The 19,621-nt window shown below is 42.9% G+C and overlaps 1 protein-coding gene across 4 annotated transcripts in view; it reads right to left on the bottom strand.

The window, feature by feature from the left end:
- The window catches only part of RORA (RAR related orphan receptor A), a 391,429-nt gene that overhangs the window by 73,860 nt on the left and 297,948 nt on the right, over nt 1-19,621 (bottom strand). Inside the window, exon 1 of one of the 4 annotated variants that reach the window (XM_030015697.2) lies at nt 1,201-1,442. The exons of the other annotated variants lie outside the window; for them this stretch is intronic. Coding sequence (XP_029871557.1) covers nt 1,201-1,231 — 31 coding nt within the window. The 5' untranslated portion in view covers nt 1,232-1,442. Of the gene's footprint in view, nt 1-1,200; nt 1,443-19,621 lie in introns of those variants that run through there. 4 annotated transcript variants of the gene reach the window in all.

Below are 19,621 nucleotides of genomic sequence, written 5' to 3'. Positions count from 1 at the left end.
CACTACGCTATTATTGGTGCGCATTACCTACTGCTCTTGCAAAGTGGGAAAAAAAGGAAACAGTCTCTAGCTCAAGCAGGATTCAATCTTCTTTTTCCAAGTAATATTTTTTTTAAAAAGAGAAACTTTACCTACAAAGTCCATGAAAATATTTTAAAGGGTATAGATTCAGTATTTTAATAGGGACATTAAACTAAGATGTCAACAGCGATACTCTTTGGATTACTACAAAAGAATATCGTATTTGAAGAAGATGGTTACTGGGTTTAGATTTTTTTTTTAAAGCAACAACTATGACTTTAAAAACGTCGCAATGCAAAGTTCTACTGTGGACGTCATTTTACCAGGAAACGGGGCAGACCGAAAACATACCTCTAAACTTTTGATTTCTCATCAAAAACTTCGTTTGACTCTCCTCAGCCTGACATTGCCCCTCACTAAGGACTCGGATCGGCAAGCAGAGAAAACTTCAGGTTTAAAAGAAAATAAATCACTAAGTAGCTCTTATTTTTCCTTTTATTCCAAAGCCTTTTAAACATGAGCAGCCATCTCTTAGGATGGCATTTTAGCCCCATCAGCTACCTACAGGATGCTGCACGTTCTTTCCCCCTTTACTAGAGCGGATTTTACAGTACGTATTTTCTCCGAGGGTCTGCAGAAAGATCAGGCAGCTCTTCTCCGCTTCGTGCGACTCCAACCACGTTAATCGTAACCTCTCCCGCCGAAAAGCCGTGCTAGCAGATAAGCTATCTCTTACCCTCTAACTCGTACGCGACGGTGTAAAGTGCAGCGGCTCCGCGGGGTTACCGCTCCGCTCCTCTCCCTACGCGGCGCGGCCGCCTGCACCCAAACACCGCGGCAGAGCGGCAGTGCCGGGCGCTGCCCGGCGCTCCCGGGAAGGACTGAGCCGCCCCGTCCCTCCGAGAGCTCCTAAAAAGCTCCCCGCGCTCCGGGGGGCCGCCCGGCCGGCTCCCCGCACCGGCGGCGGTTCGCGGGGCAGGCACCGGCGGCGGCGCCACCCCCCGGCCCGGGGCTCCCGCAGGCCGCCCGGGGCCGCCCCGCATCGGCGGGAGGCCGAGCGCTGGCACCGGCGCACGGAAAAGGGAGGCCACGGAGAACTCTTAACTCCAGCCGGCCGCGCCGCTCCCGGGCCGGGCTTCGCCGCGGCGCGGCGCGGCGGCTCCCGCGGGCTGCGCCTACCTTTCATCGCGGCGAGCACAAAACACATCATTTGTCAGGGGCGAAGCGGCGGGGAGCGGAGCGCGACGGGCGGGGAGGCGGGGAGGGGAGGCGGGACGGGCCGGGCCCTCGGCGTGAACCACCGCCGCCGCCTCAGCAGCAGCAGCAGCCGCCGCCGCCTGCCAGCGGAGAGCCGCGCCGCGCCGCCATCCCCCGGCCCATATGAGGCTCCATGTGACCCGCTGACATCAAACCAGCCCCGGCCCCCCGCCTTGTTTACACCGCTCGCTCCGTCCCCTCCCCTGCCGGCGCCGAGGGGCGGCGCGGGCGGCCGGTCACGGGGCGAGCCCGGCCCGGCAGCACCGCCCCCGCCGCCGCGGGGCTCCGGCGGCTGCCGCCTCGCCGCCCTCCTGCCCCGCGGCCCCGGGGCCTTTCGCTCCGCGGGAGGGGAGCGCCGCGCCCCGCTGGCAGCGGGGAAGGGAGCGGGGACGGGGGGGCTGCGTGTGTGCCGCCGCGGCCCCGGGCAGGCGGGGCGGGCGCGGCAGGTGCGGCGGAGCGCCCCGGCTGCGGCCCGCGGGGGCTCGCCGGGCCCGTCCGCGGGGGAACGGCGCCGCAACGCGCCCCGCGGCGGCTCCGGGCGGCCGCTTGGGAAGCTGAACGCGCGGTGGCTCGGGCTGGGCTGGCGGAACGAGCGAGGAACGGGAGAGAGGGGCTGGGCGGGGGCGTCAGTCGCGGCGGCCGCACGCCTAACTGCGCGGGCGGCAACGACCGTCGCTGCTGAAATAGCCGATAGCACCATCAGCGCGCTGCCCTTTTTGGCCCGGTCCTCTGGCGAAGTTCGCCTTCCACCCCCAACCCCCCCCCCCGAAGGACCTGTAAGTGTTGTTTTAAGTAAAAAATAACCGTATGGAAGCTACATCTTGGCATAACACAACTACACACTTGATAGTCGTTGACTTGATGATCAAGCCGAACAGCATTTGCATTTTAAATCTGTCTGGCGATGGGTTCATATTCTCTCAGGATCTGCTTGGAACATACGAAGCATTATACCACTGCTGGAGTTACTTTCATATACTCCATAGCATCAGCTGCCACCGTACCGTCAGTTTGCGAGATGAAGTTTTGCATCATTGATACACAGACATCCACGCTACAAGAGGGATAGCGCAACACTGAACACAGAAAAAAGCCAACATATGAAAAAGAAAACCCCCACCACTTTAGTGAAAATTGCATTAACAAAAGCAATATTTTTTGCAAGTCCTGACTTAGCCACTGGAAGAGAGTGTCACAAAACATAAAACTGCAGAAAAGCACTGATCCGTTACAAGGTACTTAACAGGGGACAGAATAACAGAATACAACATTTCATAACAATTTAATCAGAAGCATAAGCATTTAATGAAATTAAGACAAGGGAAAATAGATAAACAGAAGCCAGAGGAAGCATCTTAATATTTGAAACAAAGCCCTGTATTTAGAAAGAGCCTTTATGAGATGAGGACACCGAAACAATCTGTTATTAAATGGTCCCTAATGGCTAATTCTTACCTATTTCTTTAATGAGTTCTTAATACAGTACGATATTATTTAAACACGATTAGAAGCTATCCAGGTATACGTACCATTAATCAGTCTAGTCATTCAAGTCCCATTAATGCTAAATATTGTTTTAAATCTTCCTTATTTAAAAAAATTCCATGAGCTAATCTGGTGCAGTAGTGTAAATTTAGCAGGTATATTTGGCATGAAGTTTTTGATCTGGGTTTGTCATCCTTGCTCACATTAAAGCCATTCCTACGAATAGCTCTACATATATAGTGAGATACCGCTCAGAAAAGTTACAGTGGCAGATCTGGTCCCAGGTGGGTTTGTGTTCATGGAGTTTTATCCGCAGCACATGTTTTAAAGTTGCGATGTACTTAACAGAAACCTTCCAGGACATCCTGGACTGAATCAAACACCACTAACGGCACTGTTCAGAGCTCTTCAGAACCCGGAAAATGGTGCTTTTACACGTGGGCCAGCTCCTGCTGCTGCTGTGGAATTTAGATGCAGCCAGAAGACTTGCAGCATGCACAAGAGAATGATGTCTTAATATATTGTAATGCAGAGTTAGATCGTTGTAAACATTTCACTCTGACACAGCAAGTAATGTCAGACCTACGGCTTGAAAAATGTCACAGTCCATTAGCGCCAGTTGTCTTGTCAGACATTTAACCTTAAGGTACACAGCATTACATTATTACTGATCTGTATTTGTTTCCAGTCCAACTGAAATGCAACTGGTAATCTGGAATGACATCCGATGTGCTAAACGGCTTCAATAATAAGCAGGCGACACAGATTTTGCATTCTTACAAACACCTTACAACAGTTACTTCACAAAATTATAGAAGATTGGTCATCAGACATTTTAAGTGAGAAAAGCATACTTAAGATAGTCTATTATTTGCTATCAATATCCCATCTAAGCCACCTGCTAACTGACTTCTGGATGTATAAACACATCCATTCGCACTTTAGTTTTCTGTCTTGGTTTGACATCGTTATGAAAATTCAAGTAAAAATCCGTTTCCTCCCAATTTACCAAACTACTGCAATACTGAAAGTCTCGCTCAAGTTCAGACACCATATCAATGACAACGCAAAGACAACGTGCCAGTCAAATAATACTTAGCTCAGTATTACAGTTTACTCGACACGCAATTGCTCTCACTGGCTTGTTACAGCGGGGTTTCATTTGACTTACAGGAATGCTTCCTATTTTCCAGAAGCTTGTACTCTGTTGTGCTTGTTACTTAAGCATTTGATAAATACCTGTAAAACACTGCAAGACCGCATACTCTTCACAGGAGTGAGAAACTACGCGCGTCAGGTTACACGCAATTCTTCCCTCAATTTCTGCATCCAAAGACCGCCTGAAGGTGTCCAATCTACGTATTAACGGTTCAGGCTAATTAGCGGCCTGCAAAGTAGGCCCTGACCGCGGCGTGCGTTCGTCCTTCGAATCACCTCGTCTTCAGGAAAGACAGCAGCTGGCCCCAGGGGGATGGCTGGGCCTGCTACCCAACGTCCAAGCCACCATTGCTCCCCTTGCAGGGAGCACGCACGTCTCCCGCTTGCGTACGTGCCCCCCAAACGGGGGTGGTTCCAGAACCGTGCCGCAGCTTCTCTGCAGCTCCGGCAGGCGGGCGTTTTCGCGCAACGGGAATTTGCGCTCCGGACCCGGCGCCGGTGGGGAGCGGGCGGCCCGGCCCTCGCGTGGGGCCGGCCCGCCGCCGTCAGGGTGCAGCGCCCGGCTCCCGCGCGGCCGTGACCCGACCGCGCCCCGCGCAGCGCCCGCCGCAGGGGCCGGGGCCGGGCCCGTCGCAGCGGCCGGTCCTCGGCGCGGCCCCGCGGGAGGGGCGGCGCGCTCCTCCTTGTGGTAAACCACTCACGGAACAGCTAGCGCTGCGGGGCGGGGGGCCGGGAGGATGCGAGGCGCGCTCCGGCCCTTTCGCGAGAGAGAAAACCCGGGCGAGGCGGTTGCGCTCTCGCCTGCCTCGGACGCCCCAGGCCCGAGGCGCGCCGCGACTGAGGGAAGCCGTGAGCACCAAGGGTCTTCCACGGCGTGAACTTACATTCTAACCACGCGCAAACATCCAGGAACTATAAACGTCAGATTGCGAGTTCAAAAGTGTTAACGTATTGTGTAACCTTATCAGGTATTGTTTTGTGTCGTATCGATATAAAAGGTGTTCAACTTGTTCGCCTAACCGCAAGCCTCCGCAACAATCAGAGAGAAACAACTGTTTCTAGCAACCTTTTCAACCTCTGCTAGGCAAAAAAAAAAAAAAAAAAAAAAGTGTTAAGTTGCTAACAGAGAAAGGGAAAACACCTATGATGGCTATTAGCCCTAGTAATCGGGGAACCGGTATTTAACTGAGTGTTCTACGCCCAGGAGAGAAAATACTGAAAAGCTCTCCCCCACCACCTCTTTTTAAACCTACTGAGCAAAGTAATACATTCAGCTTCCAAGATGAACCAACAACGACTCCCAACTACTTGTTCAAAGACATCCCCAAACAGAAGTAGTTTAAATGCAAATAATTAAAGGAGGATGTTTATGTTGTCTAACTTGGAACATGAGTGGAGAGCATTTCTGCAGACTGTTGGATCATGTTATGCATTCTTGCCTAAGTGAAGCTGTGTGGTTAGGCTTAATTCAGGGAGAATTTTGAGACCTCCTTATCACTAAAGTTTAAGATTTGAATAATAAATACAGTATGTAACCACCACCTTCCTTCCCTATATAGCACAGAGGAAAAAAGGCTCTTGACGGAAGAAAATTTCTCACGTAGTAACTCCCTGTCCGAAGGAGGTATAACCACACAGGGTTGTTATGAAGCTGAAGTTGTCAAACCACTATGAGATACACAGCATTCACCCACTGCTCTATCACTGTCACATACACGACTGCATGCAAATCCTCTTGCAGGGAAATGACTGCATGCTGCATTCTCCCATGGAGATGAAAACTTTACTTACTGGAAGAGAAATACAACATAAAAACTTTTCAATAAATCACCCAGAACCTCCATATTTTCAGTTTTAGCAGAGACAGCTTCTTCACTTTGTTAAAACGACCTAGAGCTAAGTTTTCCACATGTTTTTGCTTAAAAAAAAAAAAGGGGGGCCGACACTGTCAGCATAAATTTACATAATCATGCATATTTTTAATTATTTCTCTGAAGTTTTCATATGCTTTTAATGAAAGAAGTTCTTTAAAATGTTTAGGAAATCTTGTATTGATTCAAATAGGTAGCAGTAACATTTAGAAAGGTTCAAGTATTTTTCAGTACTTCAGACACCTATAGAAAATGCGTTTCTTACCAACACTTAAATAGCTCCTCTGAGGAGTTAAGCCCTGCCCAGAAAAGGTGACAGCAGCTACCTGGTAAATGGGAAAAAAGCAGGTCATACTGAAAGCGAAGCCTTTCTCCAGCTGCAACCCAATCACACGTCCTAACGTCAGGTGAAGTGTTCAGGTCCCAGTTCATACTAGGGATGCAGCTCTAGATGCAACAAGAGTTTAAAACACACAAGTTCCAAGCATCGGAAAGCTGCGCTGTTGCCCTTTTGGCTTCTTAGACAACAATAATCATACATGAAACCACGCTGGTGCAGCAGTCACAACAGCCTTGTTTACCAAATACATCCCAAACAAAGTGTAGGAAAACTGCAGCTCTAAATAATCTCTAAAACACAAATCACAATTCTGTCCACCCTACTGATAATCACTTTTTAAGGGGTTTCTAATTGGTATATGCCACACCCACAAAAAGAAAATTATTGTTCCTTAACACATTTCCCCCTCTAGATTTAGTGGTATTTTAATCTTCATTTATTTCTAGCCCTCCAAGTAGCACACTGTCGAAGATGAATCTAACGGAGGTTGTCCTCATTAAGTTGCCTCTTTTTCATCTATTTAAAACTGCTGCTATGCTGACCCTGCAATCATACCATTTTGCTTCAGACAAAATACCTTCCTAAATTCTTGCTGAGGAGGTGTGCTTTTGTGCAGTGTGGGCCTGCAACTATACGTCTTAATCAAGCCGTTTTATAAAGTACCCCACAACTTCCAATTAAGTACGTTGCTATCCGCAACTGTTGAAGAGGTTGCTGTGCTTTGCCAAACAGCTGCTACAGTTCTGCACCTGGTGAAATGAAGTACGAGTTGACAAAATGTTTTGGGGCTCATCTGGATAAAAGGTAAGTCCAAAGTCATTATTATCAGCTAGGTATGCTGTTGGCAGTGAAAGATTTTAAAGAGCTAGTCAACTAGATTGTCACCCAGTTTCCTCTGACCTTGAAACCCCTTGAAAGGATATCATATTTGCTGCTTTTTAAAATGTAAGGTAGCAGCAGTACACTTCGGAGTTAAAGCGATTAGAAAGATGAGATTATGGCCAATTAATCATCTGCCACCAACTGCAAGTGGGTCCATGAAAAGATTACAAGGTTATCAAGAAACAGATCAAACTGGACTTAGTAGCATCCCTCTTTTCTTTACACCTAAAATGGGGTTACAAAGTGACTGGTATTGGATTGCGGGTCATGCTGCCATTGCTGAGTCCCTGTTTGATCTTGGAGAGATTCTTGTCTATACCGTTTTGAAGTTGTCTTAGATCACATTATCAAATCTTCTACAACGTCCTAACATTAAGGCTGTCAAAAAGCAGAAATTGTCTGAAAGCTGCTAGAGCTCTCTTTCTCATGCATAATCTTACCTGGCTATTTTTGGCCACTGTTGCTTGCCAAAAACTGCAGCTGTGTATTGTTCAGTATATCCCTTTTGGTGGGGAAAAGTCAATGGATGGTCTAAAACCTACTGCTGAGATGATTGCCAGTATCACAAAGAACAGCAAGATACTGGTTATCCTCAAAGCAGCAGCTGTTAGACCCTTGTTTAAGGATCATCGTCGTCACCATATAACCATTTTTTTGGCATAAATGGGCTCTCCAAAGAACTGCCTTTCCCTGTAAGCCTACTCAAAGAGAATCGTGTTGGTTGTAGTGAAACATCTTCAAAATATTTTGGAATCTTCAAAAGTCCTTTTGCTCCTTATCAGCTTGATGTTTGGGCTTCAGTAGCACAGAAACAGCCCTTGCGAAGTTGCTCAGTTAACAACTGAACGTCCTGCTGGTGACAAATGAAAACAAATGCCTGGATGCAGATACTGGCTGTCAACTGTACAGGCGCTGGTGCCTTTTGGAGTCCTGCTGAGAGTAGACGGAACTGTGTAAGCGCTTTGGTCCCTTTCTGAAAAATACCTTAGTAGTATTGGAAGAGTTCTTACTTGTCTAAAAAGCCTTTGGCCTGTACCCTTTTTAGTCAGTTTTTTGGGCAACAACTTGAGTTTCACAAACTATTAGGTCCAGTTCCCAAAATCTAGTGCATGCAGTCATTTGCAGAAGAATTGCAATGCTCACAGGGATGCCCTCTTTTCATGCATTCCCACAGGACAGGAAAACGAGAACTAACAAGAATGCCCCAAGCCTCCTTGCTTCCCTCAGCACATTTATGACTGACCTGACCACTGGCTTCAGGTTTTCAGCCAGTTACGTACCAGGGATAAGTAACAGTTTTTTCCCCTGAGGCACATTGATCAAATGGTGGTGTTCTGTTTCTTTAATCCTTGGGCTTCTCTTTCTGCCCTTTTTTGAATCATCAGGGATGGCCAGGGTGGAAGAAAGGGTAGTAGTGAGCAGGGTGTGAGATGAAGCGAGACAGATTTCTTTCTCAGAATCATCCTCACAAATGTGTCTGGCCAGATGCAGTGTCAGGAAGGAACCCAGTGTTTTTCTGGCCTTTTCCTGAGGAGTGGTTCAACACTCAAGATGATACGGGCATATCCCAGTGGATCCTCTGCCACTCCCTGTGCCTAGGGCATTAATAGCACTTGAGACTCTTATTTCGTCTCTGCTTATAGCACATGCTCTCATCTGTTGACAAACAGAATGCTTCAACCACACGTAAGAATAACCAGAGAAATGTAATAGTTTACAGTCTACAGAGAGCCGAACAAAATTGTCCCTTCTGCCTATAAACTCTGGAAACTATGTCTAAGTCATAGCTGCCAGAGAACAACTGAAGCAGTCTCATGTTTCGAGCTAAGGGGTAAGGGTGAGGATGCTCCATGTATTGAATTTGCCCCGCTCCAACTTCCAGATTGAGAAAAATTAACCTGAGCGAAACTGTTAAGTATGCCAACATTTAAATTGTTTCAGGTCATGCCCAGTGTCAAAACTCCTTCTTACGCTATACAAGACCATCAAGCAAATTTTGCCTATTTTCAAGAATGTGATTAAGATTAAGAATGTGAGCTTTAGTGGGACAAATAACCTGTGCTGGGCATTCAGAGAACTAATATGGAAATTGTATTTCTTTCATGGAAAATAGAAGTATCTGTCCAGTCAAGCAAACCAAGCAATGATTCTGCATTATGAAATACTCTTTTTATAACTATTGACATTTCAGTCAGTAGTGCCACATGTCAATAGTGGTTTTATCGCTCCCATTTAAAGTACAGCTTTCAGGACAGGATTCATCTAAGTTGACATTGTCTGATCAGCAGCATATTTCCTGCTCCTGTGAGCATATACATTATTTATACAGCTTTGCACTGGAGAGTATTTGTGCTATTATGAGAAAAATTTTAAGATCTGGCACGTTTTCTACATCTCAATGCAAAATACAAGCTTAGAACCACACAGGCTTTCTAAGACAATCAAAGTTCTGTGTTAGGCCTCTCTCCAGAATTAGTCTTCAAGCCACAGCTTACATGGGCTTCTAAGCCTGTCTGACTCCCTCTTTTCCAGCACAGTACTTAACAGACAGGTCTTAAATACTGTGCATATCGCATTTTCTCCAGTTCTTCCTCAGATTAATACTAAGCTCCAGAACAGAAATATTGGCAAGTCTAACATAACCTCTGATCACGTACTAGTAGATCACTGTTAATTTCTCCCAGTTCTCACTTCTTGGTATTCTGACAGTACCTGGCAAACTGTTTTTTACAGATCAAATGCTATTGTTATAATGAAACTTAAGAGCCACTCCAGCAGCCTTCACTCCAGATGTCCTCCCCCACGGCACCGTTACATTCTTAAAATTATCAAAGAAAATTCATTACTTCTGATGCTGTTAGTAAAATAAATGGTACCCGATTATGGCTTTTAAGGCTTCAACTCTAAGGATAACATAAACTTTAAAGATCTATTTTCAAAAGTCAATACAGCCTCAACTATTGTACTTCAAACAAACAAAACACTGTGTACCTACTTAGAGCGATAAATAAACGATGATACAGTTCCTGGGCATGAAATCCATACAGATAATTCCTTTGCATAATTCTGATTATCAGACATGATAAAGTGACACTGTTGAAGGATATTAGACTTCAGTAGAAGCAAAATAAGAAGCTGATTCACTCACAAAGGAAGATAATTATTTGAGAGCACTGTTTTATGAATAATCACCAAGTTCAGAGGAGAACACCTGCACAGTGCCATCTTTTACTTTAAAAGGGGGGAGAGCAGTATTCTAAACTGATGAATTTGATTACAAAGCAGAGCATATAGGGCAGACCACCTATAGGGAATGATCTATTGCTTCATATAAAATCTGGTTTTATAACCTGCATTTGTATTAATTTGGCTCAAGACAGCATTTTTTTATCCTATTTAGAAAACAAAACAGGTAAAGGATTTGGAAACCTTTTCATTTTCTTAGTAATTTAATCTGAGCTACTACCACTTGCCTCATAAGAATCATTTTAAACTCATAATTTAAAACTCATTAGCATACACCCGTCTTACAGAAAAGAATCTGCCAAGCATTTTTCACACAGGCACATCATTTCTGATTATTTCAATTCAATTTTAAAGGATCTTTGACAGGGCTACTGAAAGGCTTGTCAAAGAACAGGGAAACATTATGACATTCTCTTCCCATATCCCTTTCCAGAGCATGAAATATGAGGGACATTTCTAATAGAATCAAGGCTAATTTAAGACACTGTTAATCTTTACTTTAAGGCTGCTCTAGCTGGGGAGGTTACCTCTAGCACATGGCATCTGTTCTTCAGTGCACATCTGTAGTCAGGTTCTAACACATACCCCAGTTATTAGAACACCAACTTCTTGACTCCAAAGCAAAAAAAGTGTCCAATAATTTAAAAAGGTATCTGCTGCTTTTAATAATTCTATTCATTTTTAGCTGAAGGACAAAGAGGTTTTTTTTTTTTTACTGACTGGAAACTGCTTCCCCCAAATAGTATTTTTGCTATTTTAAGAGAGTCGTTTATCTGCTCTCTAGCGTGAACAACTGAAATTGATTTGTATTTTCCGTTAAAGCGCATCATCAGAGCTGTCGTACTTTACATCTGTTCAACAAGCCTATTACAATTACACAATCCACAAAAAGTTGCATGATAGCTACAGGTAAGATACACCACATAGAGCAGGCCAAACCTTGCCTCCTGTACACACCTGAACAGCCCTGCTGAAACCAATGGGCTCGCTCACACTTTTGGGGCAAACAGCACTGATCCAGTATGTTGGAGCACTGCTCTTCTGTAGACTGCATATAAAAGAACCAGGTGTTCTGCAATACCTGGGACAGACGAGTAATGGTCAAGTGAAACTGAGAGGCGCGTGAGCCGGGGTATGAAACAATGAAAAATGAGATACATGCCAAAGAATAAGAAACTCAAGAAAATAATTACTTAAAGAAACAGGAGGTATATCAATAAAAAGTGAAAGACGAAAAAGGCCGTTCAAGATCAAGTTATGTTAAGTTTCTCTATGTCATCACCAGAATTACAGCAGCAATAAGAACCTCTACAATTCACTGATCAAAGACAAAGCAACTGACTGCCCACTGCTGAGGTAAAGCCAGATGAGGGGTGGAAACGAACTCTTGTGCAGATGACTAAATGGCTGCAACGTGCTGAATGAAGAGATGACACCATTTTTAAGAAATCTGAGATGAATGGAAGCTGGATCACTTCTAATAGAAGAACTGAAGAAAACTTCAAAAGGAGGTGAAGAAGAACTGAAGTTCAGGAATATTGATGAGATCTGCACCAAAATTCTGACGGAGGAAGCTTCTGAACCACTGCTAAAGGTAGTTAATACAATACAAAATGAACAGAAGTTGCTATCAAATAGGAGAACTACCAATGTGAAATTGCTAAGGTAGGGCAACCTACCTCAATGTGAAAAATGGAGAGGACTCACGCTCTTTTTACCCAGAAAATCATCATCATTTTTTCTTCACAACCTTCTGCCTAATAATTTTGAAAAATCATACAGAAGAGATGTATGGTAAAAATCAAAGGGTCTTCCGATAGAAGCAATTACTTAAAGATTACATTTTCCTGTAGCATGTTTCTGAACAATATAAAACACTATACAACTCTTTCTGAGCCTCAGTTGTGAGAGAATGGGAAAATACAGCATTCTCTGTGACAGCTTCTTGACTCTCCTCAGTATCTATGATACATCTGCTGTATTTCCATCCAGTATGGAAGCGAAAAGGAGACAAGTAGCAAATGGGAGCTGGTGCTAACAGAACCTTGAAAGCACTGTACTCAGAATCAAGCATACTACAGGAATGCTCACCAATGCACAGGACAGAAGAGACATTTCCAAAAACTAGCAAGTATATGCAGTTGCCCTCAAAGTTAGGAATGTATCAGTGCCTGTGGTTAAGACAGTCTGCTAACATTCTGCAGTATGCTATAGATCCAATAGCAAGGGTCCCCAAACCTTGCTGTTAGGGCCAGCCTGTTAAGTGATGGTAACTGTATTTGATTTTGGAACTGGGCATTTTTCCGCAATACAAGGAGGGAAAAATGGAGGTAATTCCAGGTCCTCAGTATCTTTGCATGCTTACACAGTCAGGGTCTTGAAATGCCCTGGGAAAAGAAGAGACGAGACACATATGAGCTAGCCTCTAGAAACTCCTAAAGATCTCTGAGGAGAATGGTTAAGAAAAGGGAGGAATAACCACTCCTGGGGATTGAGTGCCTTGTGTTCCTCAGGGCTGCAAGCCAGTTTGTTCAGAAGGCATGATCTCCTTGAAACAGCCTCCGAGGGGTCCCCCATGGACCCTCCCAACCCACAGCAAGCTTTCAGATGTGCATTGACCTATTACAGGAAAGATACACCATTCCAAAGCCCTAGATGTTTTACTCCTTTCGTCCTAATCTTGCCTTCTCTTTTGTTTCATCTATATAGATGTTAGCCTTGCCATACAGTGTTCTAAGCTACACAAAAGCATTTATTCCGTGTTGGGCTTCTTCTCCATTTAAGGGTGGTACTCTGCAAAGAGCAATATGCATAGTTTCATCAGGGGAAATGAGTGCATTATTTTTGCCTTCACAAACTCTAGCCCTTCCTCTTTAGTTGTCTAGTCATCCCAAACTGAAAACATGCCAAGACATTGCAATATAAATGCTTCATTGGTTTTGTCAACCAAGTAAGAAAGCAAATGTTTTCAAGCAATCATTATGCTTAAATTAGGCCTACAAAACCTTTAACAGTATTAAGAAGGAAGAAATACCCTGAATTTTTGTATGATGAAATTGAAAGGAAAAATTTATAAAGCCTATAAAAAAAGACCCAGATTCCCTGACACAAGAACTAAATCACAAATCTGGCCCCAAAAATCCATGCAGGATCAGTGGTCTACCTATATGAAAGAGGCAGCAGCTGGGGTTCACACTGGGGTTTCAGCCAGCATGGTAACAGTAGGTCTGTCATTTTCCTAAGTGAAGAAGATGCTACCTTTGTCAGGAGAAAATCAGAATACGTTTCACACAGCTATACCAAATCCTCAGGTCTGATATAACTTTAGAGGTGTATCACAAATACTTTGTGAGCTTTGATGACCCTACTGCAAGGGCAAAAATCAGTATGTTTGCAGAGGTCTTATGTCAAGTGAAAACTTTCAGGTGGTTCATTACAGATATTTCTCCTTCCTTAAAGGCTCAAATACTTGTTTTCAATGCTTGCAGTGCTGATTCAAGTTATTTCGCACCCAGACATCTAGCTCCTTTTCGCTTTCATTTTCTCACGAAAGTAGAAGGGCAACCTAAGGAAGCACCAGCTTGGCTTTAGTTGGTCCTACCAATACCACACTAATGTCTTAGTTTGTAATTATTTTACGTACCATGATACCAAGTAGGATATAATAATCCAAAATTGTGAGATAATGTTCTGCCACAATTCACGTGCTTGTTGCTGGATATGTGACTGATTACTGATGTGATCCATAATCCAGCAAAGACATAAAAACAAATCCACAATCCAGCAAAGACATAAAAACAAACTTAAAAGATACTGGTAGCATGAGCAGCTGAATGCCTATACGCTTCTCACTCTGATAAGTAAGGTGAAAAATATCACTAGAGATAGGCCTAATTGTTTTCCAAACTGATGAAGATAAAGAAATAAATGGCAAAGGATTGGCAAACACAACACAATACTTCTGATGGTGTACAGAGGGTTTACATAAGTTAGGATTAGGGATACGGCAATACTGCAGTATCTTGATGTTCCACTACTATTATTAAAAAATGAAGCCAAACACAACTAGGTCACATTTGAAAGCATTATCTTGCCTCTTTAAAGGATATTACTAGTTTACTTCCAGGTTATTATTTTTTCCCTTATCACTAAGACCAATCAATATTAGTATGGATATTGTTATTCCTTTATGGCAATTCTGAGTTTTGTTAAAGGGGAGTAGTGGGAGCAGTGTGTTGTAGTTCCTCCCATTAGAACTAGGCAATGTTGCGCATATGTGCTGCAGGATGTGATACAGTACTGTCTGCACAGCATTCCTGCTTGTGCATGTCAGCTACATTCCTCTGAGAGCTGTATTTGTAGCCGTGGGGTTTGCAGGGAAGTGATGTTCAAGATCGCTACTCAAAAGGTACATGCACAAGTGAGGGACAGGATTGTCACTGACAATACCTTATTTCTTCAGGTCTCCCACTAACTGTGCTAACGTTTCTAAACTGGGATTACTGGATGAGAGCAGTTTTCCTCCGTATCTGCGAAACCAATTCCATGTGTGTCTAATGGTTCATGTTTAGGTTAGGCAGCCAGGAATGACGGTCTCCCTGAATCAGTGTGGTGCGTACATCTTCCCCTCTCTAATTCTGATAACAAATGTGGTGGTGTCTTGACAAAACAGGAAGCTTTTCAAAATTAAGAGAGGCAATGCAGAGAAAACAAAAGCTTCACATCACATTATTCCAGAAAGTTTGGAACGCACTAGTTTTTTGAACAGTAATTATTTCCTGATCCTTTCTTCTCCTCGTTTCTAGACTGCGTGGCTAAATATAAACCCTCATTTGCTGTCTCAGTTAGCATATTTTGTCCAAATAGAAGTATTATAAAATAGTTTGAGGACTAAGACTTGAGATCAGAAACTCAGCAATGGAGCTTATAATGTGTTTCATGAGGTGTCAGATGGCCTGTAACGGAACATTTGGAGTAGAATTCAGATAGACCTGAGGTTGTAAGAGTTATTCAACAGTGAGTTAATGAGAGCACTCCTTTATAAAATGAAGGACTACAGAGTGCTTTTATTGAACCATAGCTTTTTTGAAAAGCATTTACTATGGAAACAAAGTTCTGAGAAAAGATCCAGAATACAAGGGAAACCACAGGTATGGCGTCTGAACCAGCTTTCTGACCAGGGAAACAAGAATTTCAAAGCCTGATGGTAGGGGGTGATTGGATAGGAAGATAAAAATCCCTGTTCAACAAAAGCAGTGTCTGGTATCCTATCCTGAAGACTACAGTTTTTAGTGATAAAGAGCAAGCTGTTACACTCCTCCTCTATATGCATTTCCCTGGCTTAAGAATATTTCATTAAAGCAGATTTTTTAAAAGACTTAGCCATTTAGAGTGGTTTTTCACTCATCATAGGCAATTGTAACCTCTACTGATCATTTGCCTAGCTGACCTCCCTATAAAGAAGTGCTAGAAACAACATTATAGAGACTGAAAAAAAACAGGTCCACCTAGGAATGTCTGGATCAGCCATTGGACACAGAAAGTAGAAACTCTGCTGTGAAGTGGTACAGACCCAGTGCAAGCTCAGGAAATGGTCACAAAGCAAGAAGCCTTTCACCTCTGAGAAACCAAAATTTACAGATTAAACTCCTATGTTCCACCCAATCTGTCAAATCCTGATGCATCAGAATATGGATACATGGGCTCTCACTAACTGAGCACTCCACTCCTCAGCTAATGACACTGTTTACATATCTGAAATGTGTTTCAATGTGCATACCTGGAAAGCATTAATTTCCTTTATTCTATGTGTCTGCAAAAACAGCTTCATGCAAAAAGGTTCAATAGTTACAAGGTTACAAAGGTGCACTACCCATAAGTACAATGTTAAAATAAGCCTTTTATGAAGAACAACAAGTCGAAGGAGAAGGGGAAAAAAAAGCCCACTTAAGAAAAACAATCTATTGGATTTGTTCACCAGAACTAGATGGAAAGCAAAAGAAAATCTATGCTGCTTTGCAACTTCTTGTCAACCAGGTGAATTGAAAATGTGCTGAGCTACACATTTCAATATTATATGCCCACACCCAAAGGATGCACAGGGAGTGGAGATGAACAGAACTACATGTTCCTTCTCCAAATTGCACCTATTATCTAAAATACCAGTAGAAACATTTCCCACAATAATAATATGCATACGCCTCAAAAGCTGTTTATTTGGCAACCTTGATGTATACTTCATTAAAGTATTAACTGGCATATCACCCTACTAGCTTATTGCAATGATTTAGGGAAAAACAACAGAGCCATCTTTTGCTATGCTTACAATGTGGACAAAAAAGAAGCACGGACTGGCATTTTCTTGATGAATTTATGCAGCTTTAGAACCACAGACTGTTTACATGGATGACACAGACTAAAGCGTTTGTCCTGCATTATAATACTGTTAAGTGAAGACATCTGGATTCTATTCTACCAAGAACATCAATCAATAGAGCTGCCAACTAAATTCAAATGAAGAAACCAGTTATCATTGAAAACAGCAAAAGTCAAAGGAAAGGCAGAACTGGATGCAACTAGATCACAAGTCGTGTTTAAAATTAAAAAAAAGAATTTAATTACTTTCAAATTGTATCAATTAAATGTGGAAATTAGGAAAACAAAAATGTTGCACTTTGAGTTGTCAAAGAGAATAACGGCTCCTTCAGCAACGTTAGTAATTCTTTCCCACCTTCACTAGGCCGGGAGAAAGTAAGTGGTACCTTTTGGACGGCCATTTTGTACCTGGTATTACTGCAAACCAAGCCTGCAAGCTGTCCATGTAGTTCAGAAACCACTTCCTCTTGCATATGACTAGGAGAAGACTTCATCGTGCACTCAGAAGCAGTTATTTCAGATTACATCTAAAACAAGCTGCACCACAGGCCTAAAACTTTGGGTGTTCAGTTCTTCACCTGGATATTCTGGAGGAGGGCTCTCAAATGCATTTGGCAAGCAGTACTGATAATTACGTGCTAGTTTTACTACCCTAATGAAGAACCGCCCAAAACACTTAGGGGCAAACTGTTTTGAAAAGAGCCATGCTGTGGGAGCATGTAAAGGATTATGTTAAAAATACTCAATTTAGCTTGCAGCTTAAGCAGGGAGTGAAGCAAAACACAAAATATTTCTGTGCACAAAAAAGCTAGTAGGGACCTCCATATATTTATGTCTTGTGGCTTCTCTTTGGGTCAGAAATGACCACAGTGCCAAAAGCATAGCACACCAATGATTACCCGGTCCCATTTATAATTCCCATATGCCAAACAACTGTGACAGAAGGCTCACCATAAACTCCATCATTTTCCATTTATAAATAATACACAGTTCACTGAAATGATTCCACAAATAGTAGTACCGCACATCTGCAGTAACATAGGAAAGCAGACAAATCTGCATTATTGGCAGGTTTTTAAAATACCTATAGGCAAGTTTGTAGTTTGTCTACGGCTACATTTAGTGCAGTTGGCATGATCCAATCTGTGCATATTTACTGGGTATAATGTTACTATATTTACATTACTAGTGTATCCAAATATATTTTTGGGAGGGTAAAAAACAGAGGGAGTGGTGACAGAGTCAGGATCCCACATATTAGATTTCCATTTGGAATAGGTTTCCCAAGGTATCTAATTTCACTTGCAGTGCTGTATGTCTGGGATTTCTCAACATCTAATTGATGGAAAATATTATGTCTGTGTTTTAATCCAATTCCTAAAAGGCATTCCCTTTATATGGTTATAAGTACTTTAGTTGGGTATGCCAGCAGATTTTTTGGTATTGCCATACCAAAGAAATCATGCTAGATTTTCCATAACGGGCATAAATTCCTGTGGCTGCTGGGTCTTGGCTTTTTTAACTATCAACAATATATCCAACAGTATACTCTTAGGAGTCACAAAATATCTGGAACATCAAATATTTGAAATTAATTTCTTAAAGGTCTACATGGATCAAAAGAAATCCTTGAGTTAAGACTGAGTCCTGCAGGAATGAGGGAAAAGGAAAACAAAATAACAGGAAATCTATTGCTAACTTTGACATGGTAAGAAGGAATGAGACATATCTAAAAAGAAGCCTCATTTGTTAACACTGAGTCCATATGCTGGGTAGGTATATCAGAAAGAAGCACTTTGCTAGGACAAGAAATAGCAGGAGATATTTTTACTTTAAGTTCACGAGAATCACATTCACTCATGATTTATCTCCATTATAATTGCACTTTATGGTAGGAGTTACTTTGCCTCTGAACCACTGGATCGGAATCCGATTCTGCAGGTGCATGATTAGAAGCCCAGGGATGGGCACTTGCTTTGTTATCATCTTCTTTCCAACTAAGACCAGCAGAATGGACACAAGGCAGATAAATTACTATGCAGAACTAGAATGCAGCTGTCATTCCTCTGCTGTACAAAATGGATCACTTTGTCTGGATCTGGAGCACCAAAAGGATCACTAGGAAAAATCGTTGATGAATTTAAAGGAAGTGGAAAAACAACAACCAATAAAAGATGTGACCAGAAAAAGAAATGGATAGATTCATATCACCAGTTTCATTTGCAATTACAAAATCATCTCTTTGGGGTGTACTTGGCTCCAGCCTATTGGCAGGGCCAGCGTACAGTTCAGAAGGAGCTGTGAAGTTTAGATCATCAGCAAGCTATTCAACAGCTTATTGATCCATCCAGACCTGCTGTTCTGATCAAGGCCCATCCACGCTAAAACAGAGGAAAGAACACTTCAGTCATGGTGTTCCAATTGCTGTTCAATTCCCGAGTGGCAACAGCCGGCTTACTCAAAAATTACAGGTTCAAAACCCAACAAACTTATTGCATAAGTGGAAAAAAAAAATTACATATATGATTTCTGAAAACAAAGTTACCGATTCTGGTTTTATATTCACATTGCTCCAGGAATGTATAATTTTAAAGCTGAAACTGTTACAAGCTTGTGCCTTGTGTTAAAATAAATATGGTTTACACACACTGTTTGTAAGCTAACAATTCAGATAGATATGTTTATTTGTAAGCTAAGTATACTATTAATCACATGAAGACAAGCGTATAAGATCCCACCATCGCTATGAATAGCTCCTATTAACTGTGCGCGTAATGGCGGAACAGATTCTCCCTATTTTCAGTACTTTCCACATTGAAAGCTCTGAAGAATTACTGCTCAGGGAAATTCAGGATTCATCAACCAGCTGAGAGTCAAAAAATCTGTACTTCAGGAAGTAAGAACTACATGAAACTGCCATCTACCACTTACAGTACAATATAGACAAAATTAAATTAAACCCATGTAAACAAAGTCGCAGACACGA

This window comes from Aquila chrysaetos, chromosome 5, assembly GCF_900496995.4.
Source record: "Aquila chrysaetos chrysaetos chromosome 5, bAquChr1.4, whole genome shotgun sequence".
In the NCBI taxonomy this organism is placed as follows: domain Eukaryota; kingdom Metazoa; phylum Chordata; class Aves; order Accipitriformes; family Accipitridae; genus Aquila; species Aquila chrysaetos.
Note: the sequence above shows the minus strand (reverse complement) of the source record. Positions and strands in the feature narration are given on the sequence as shown.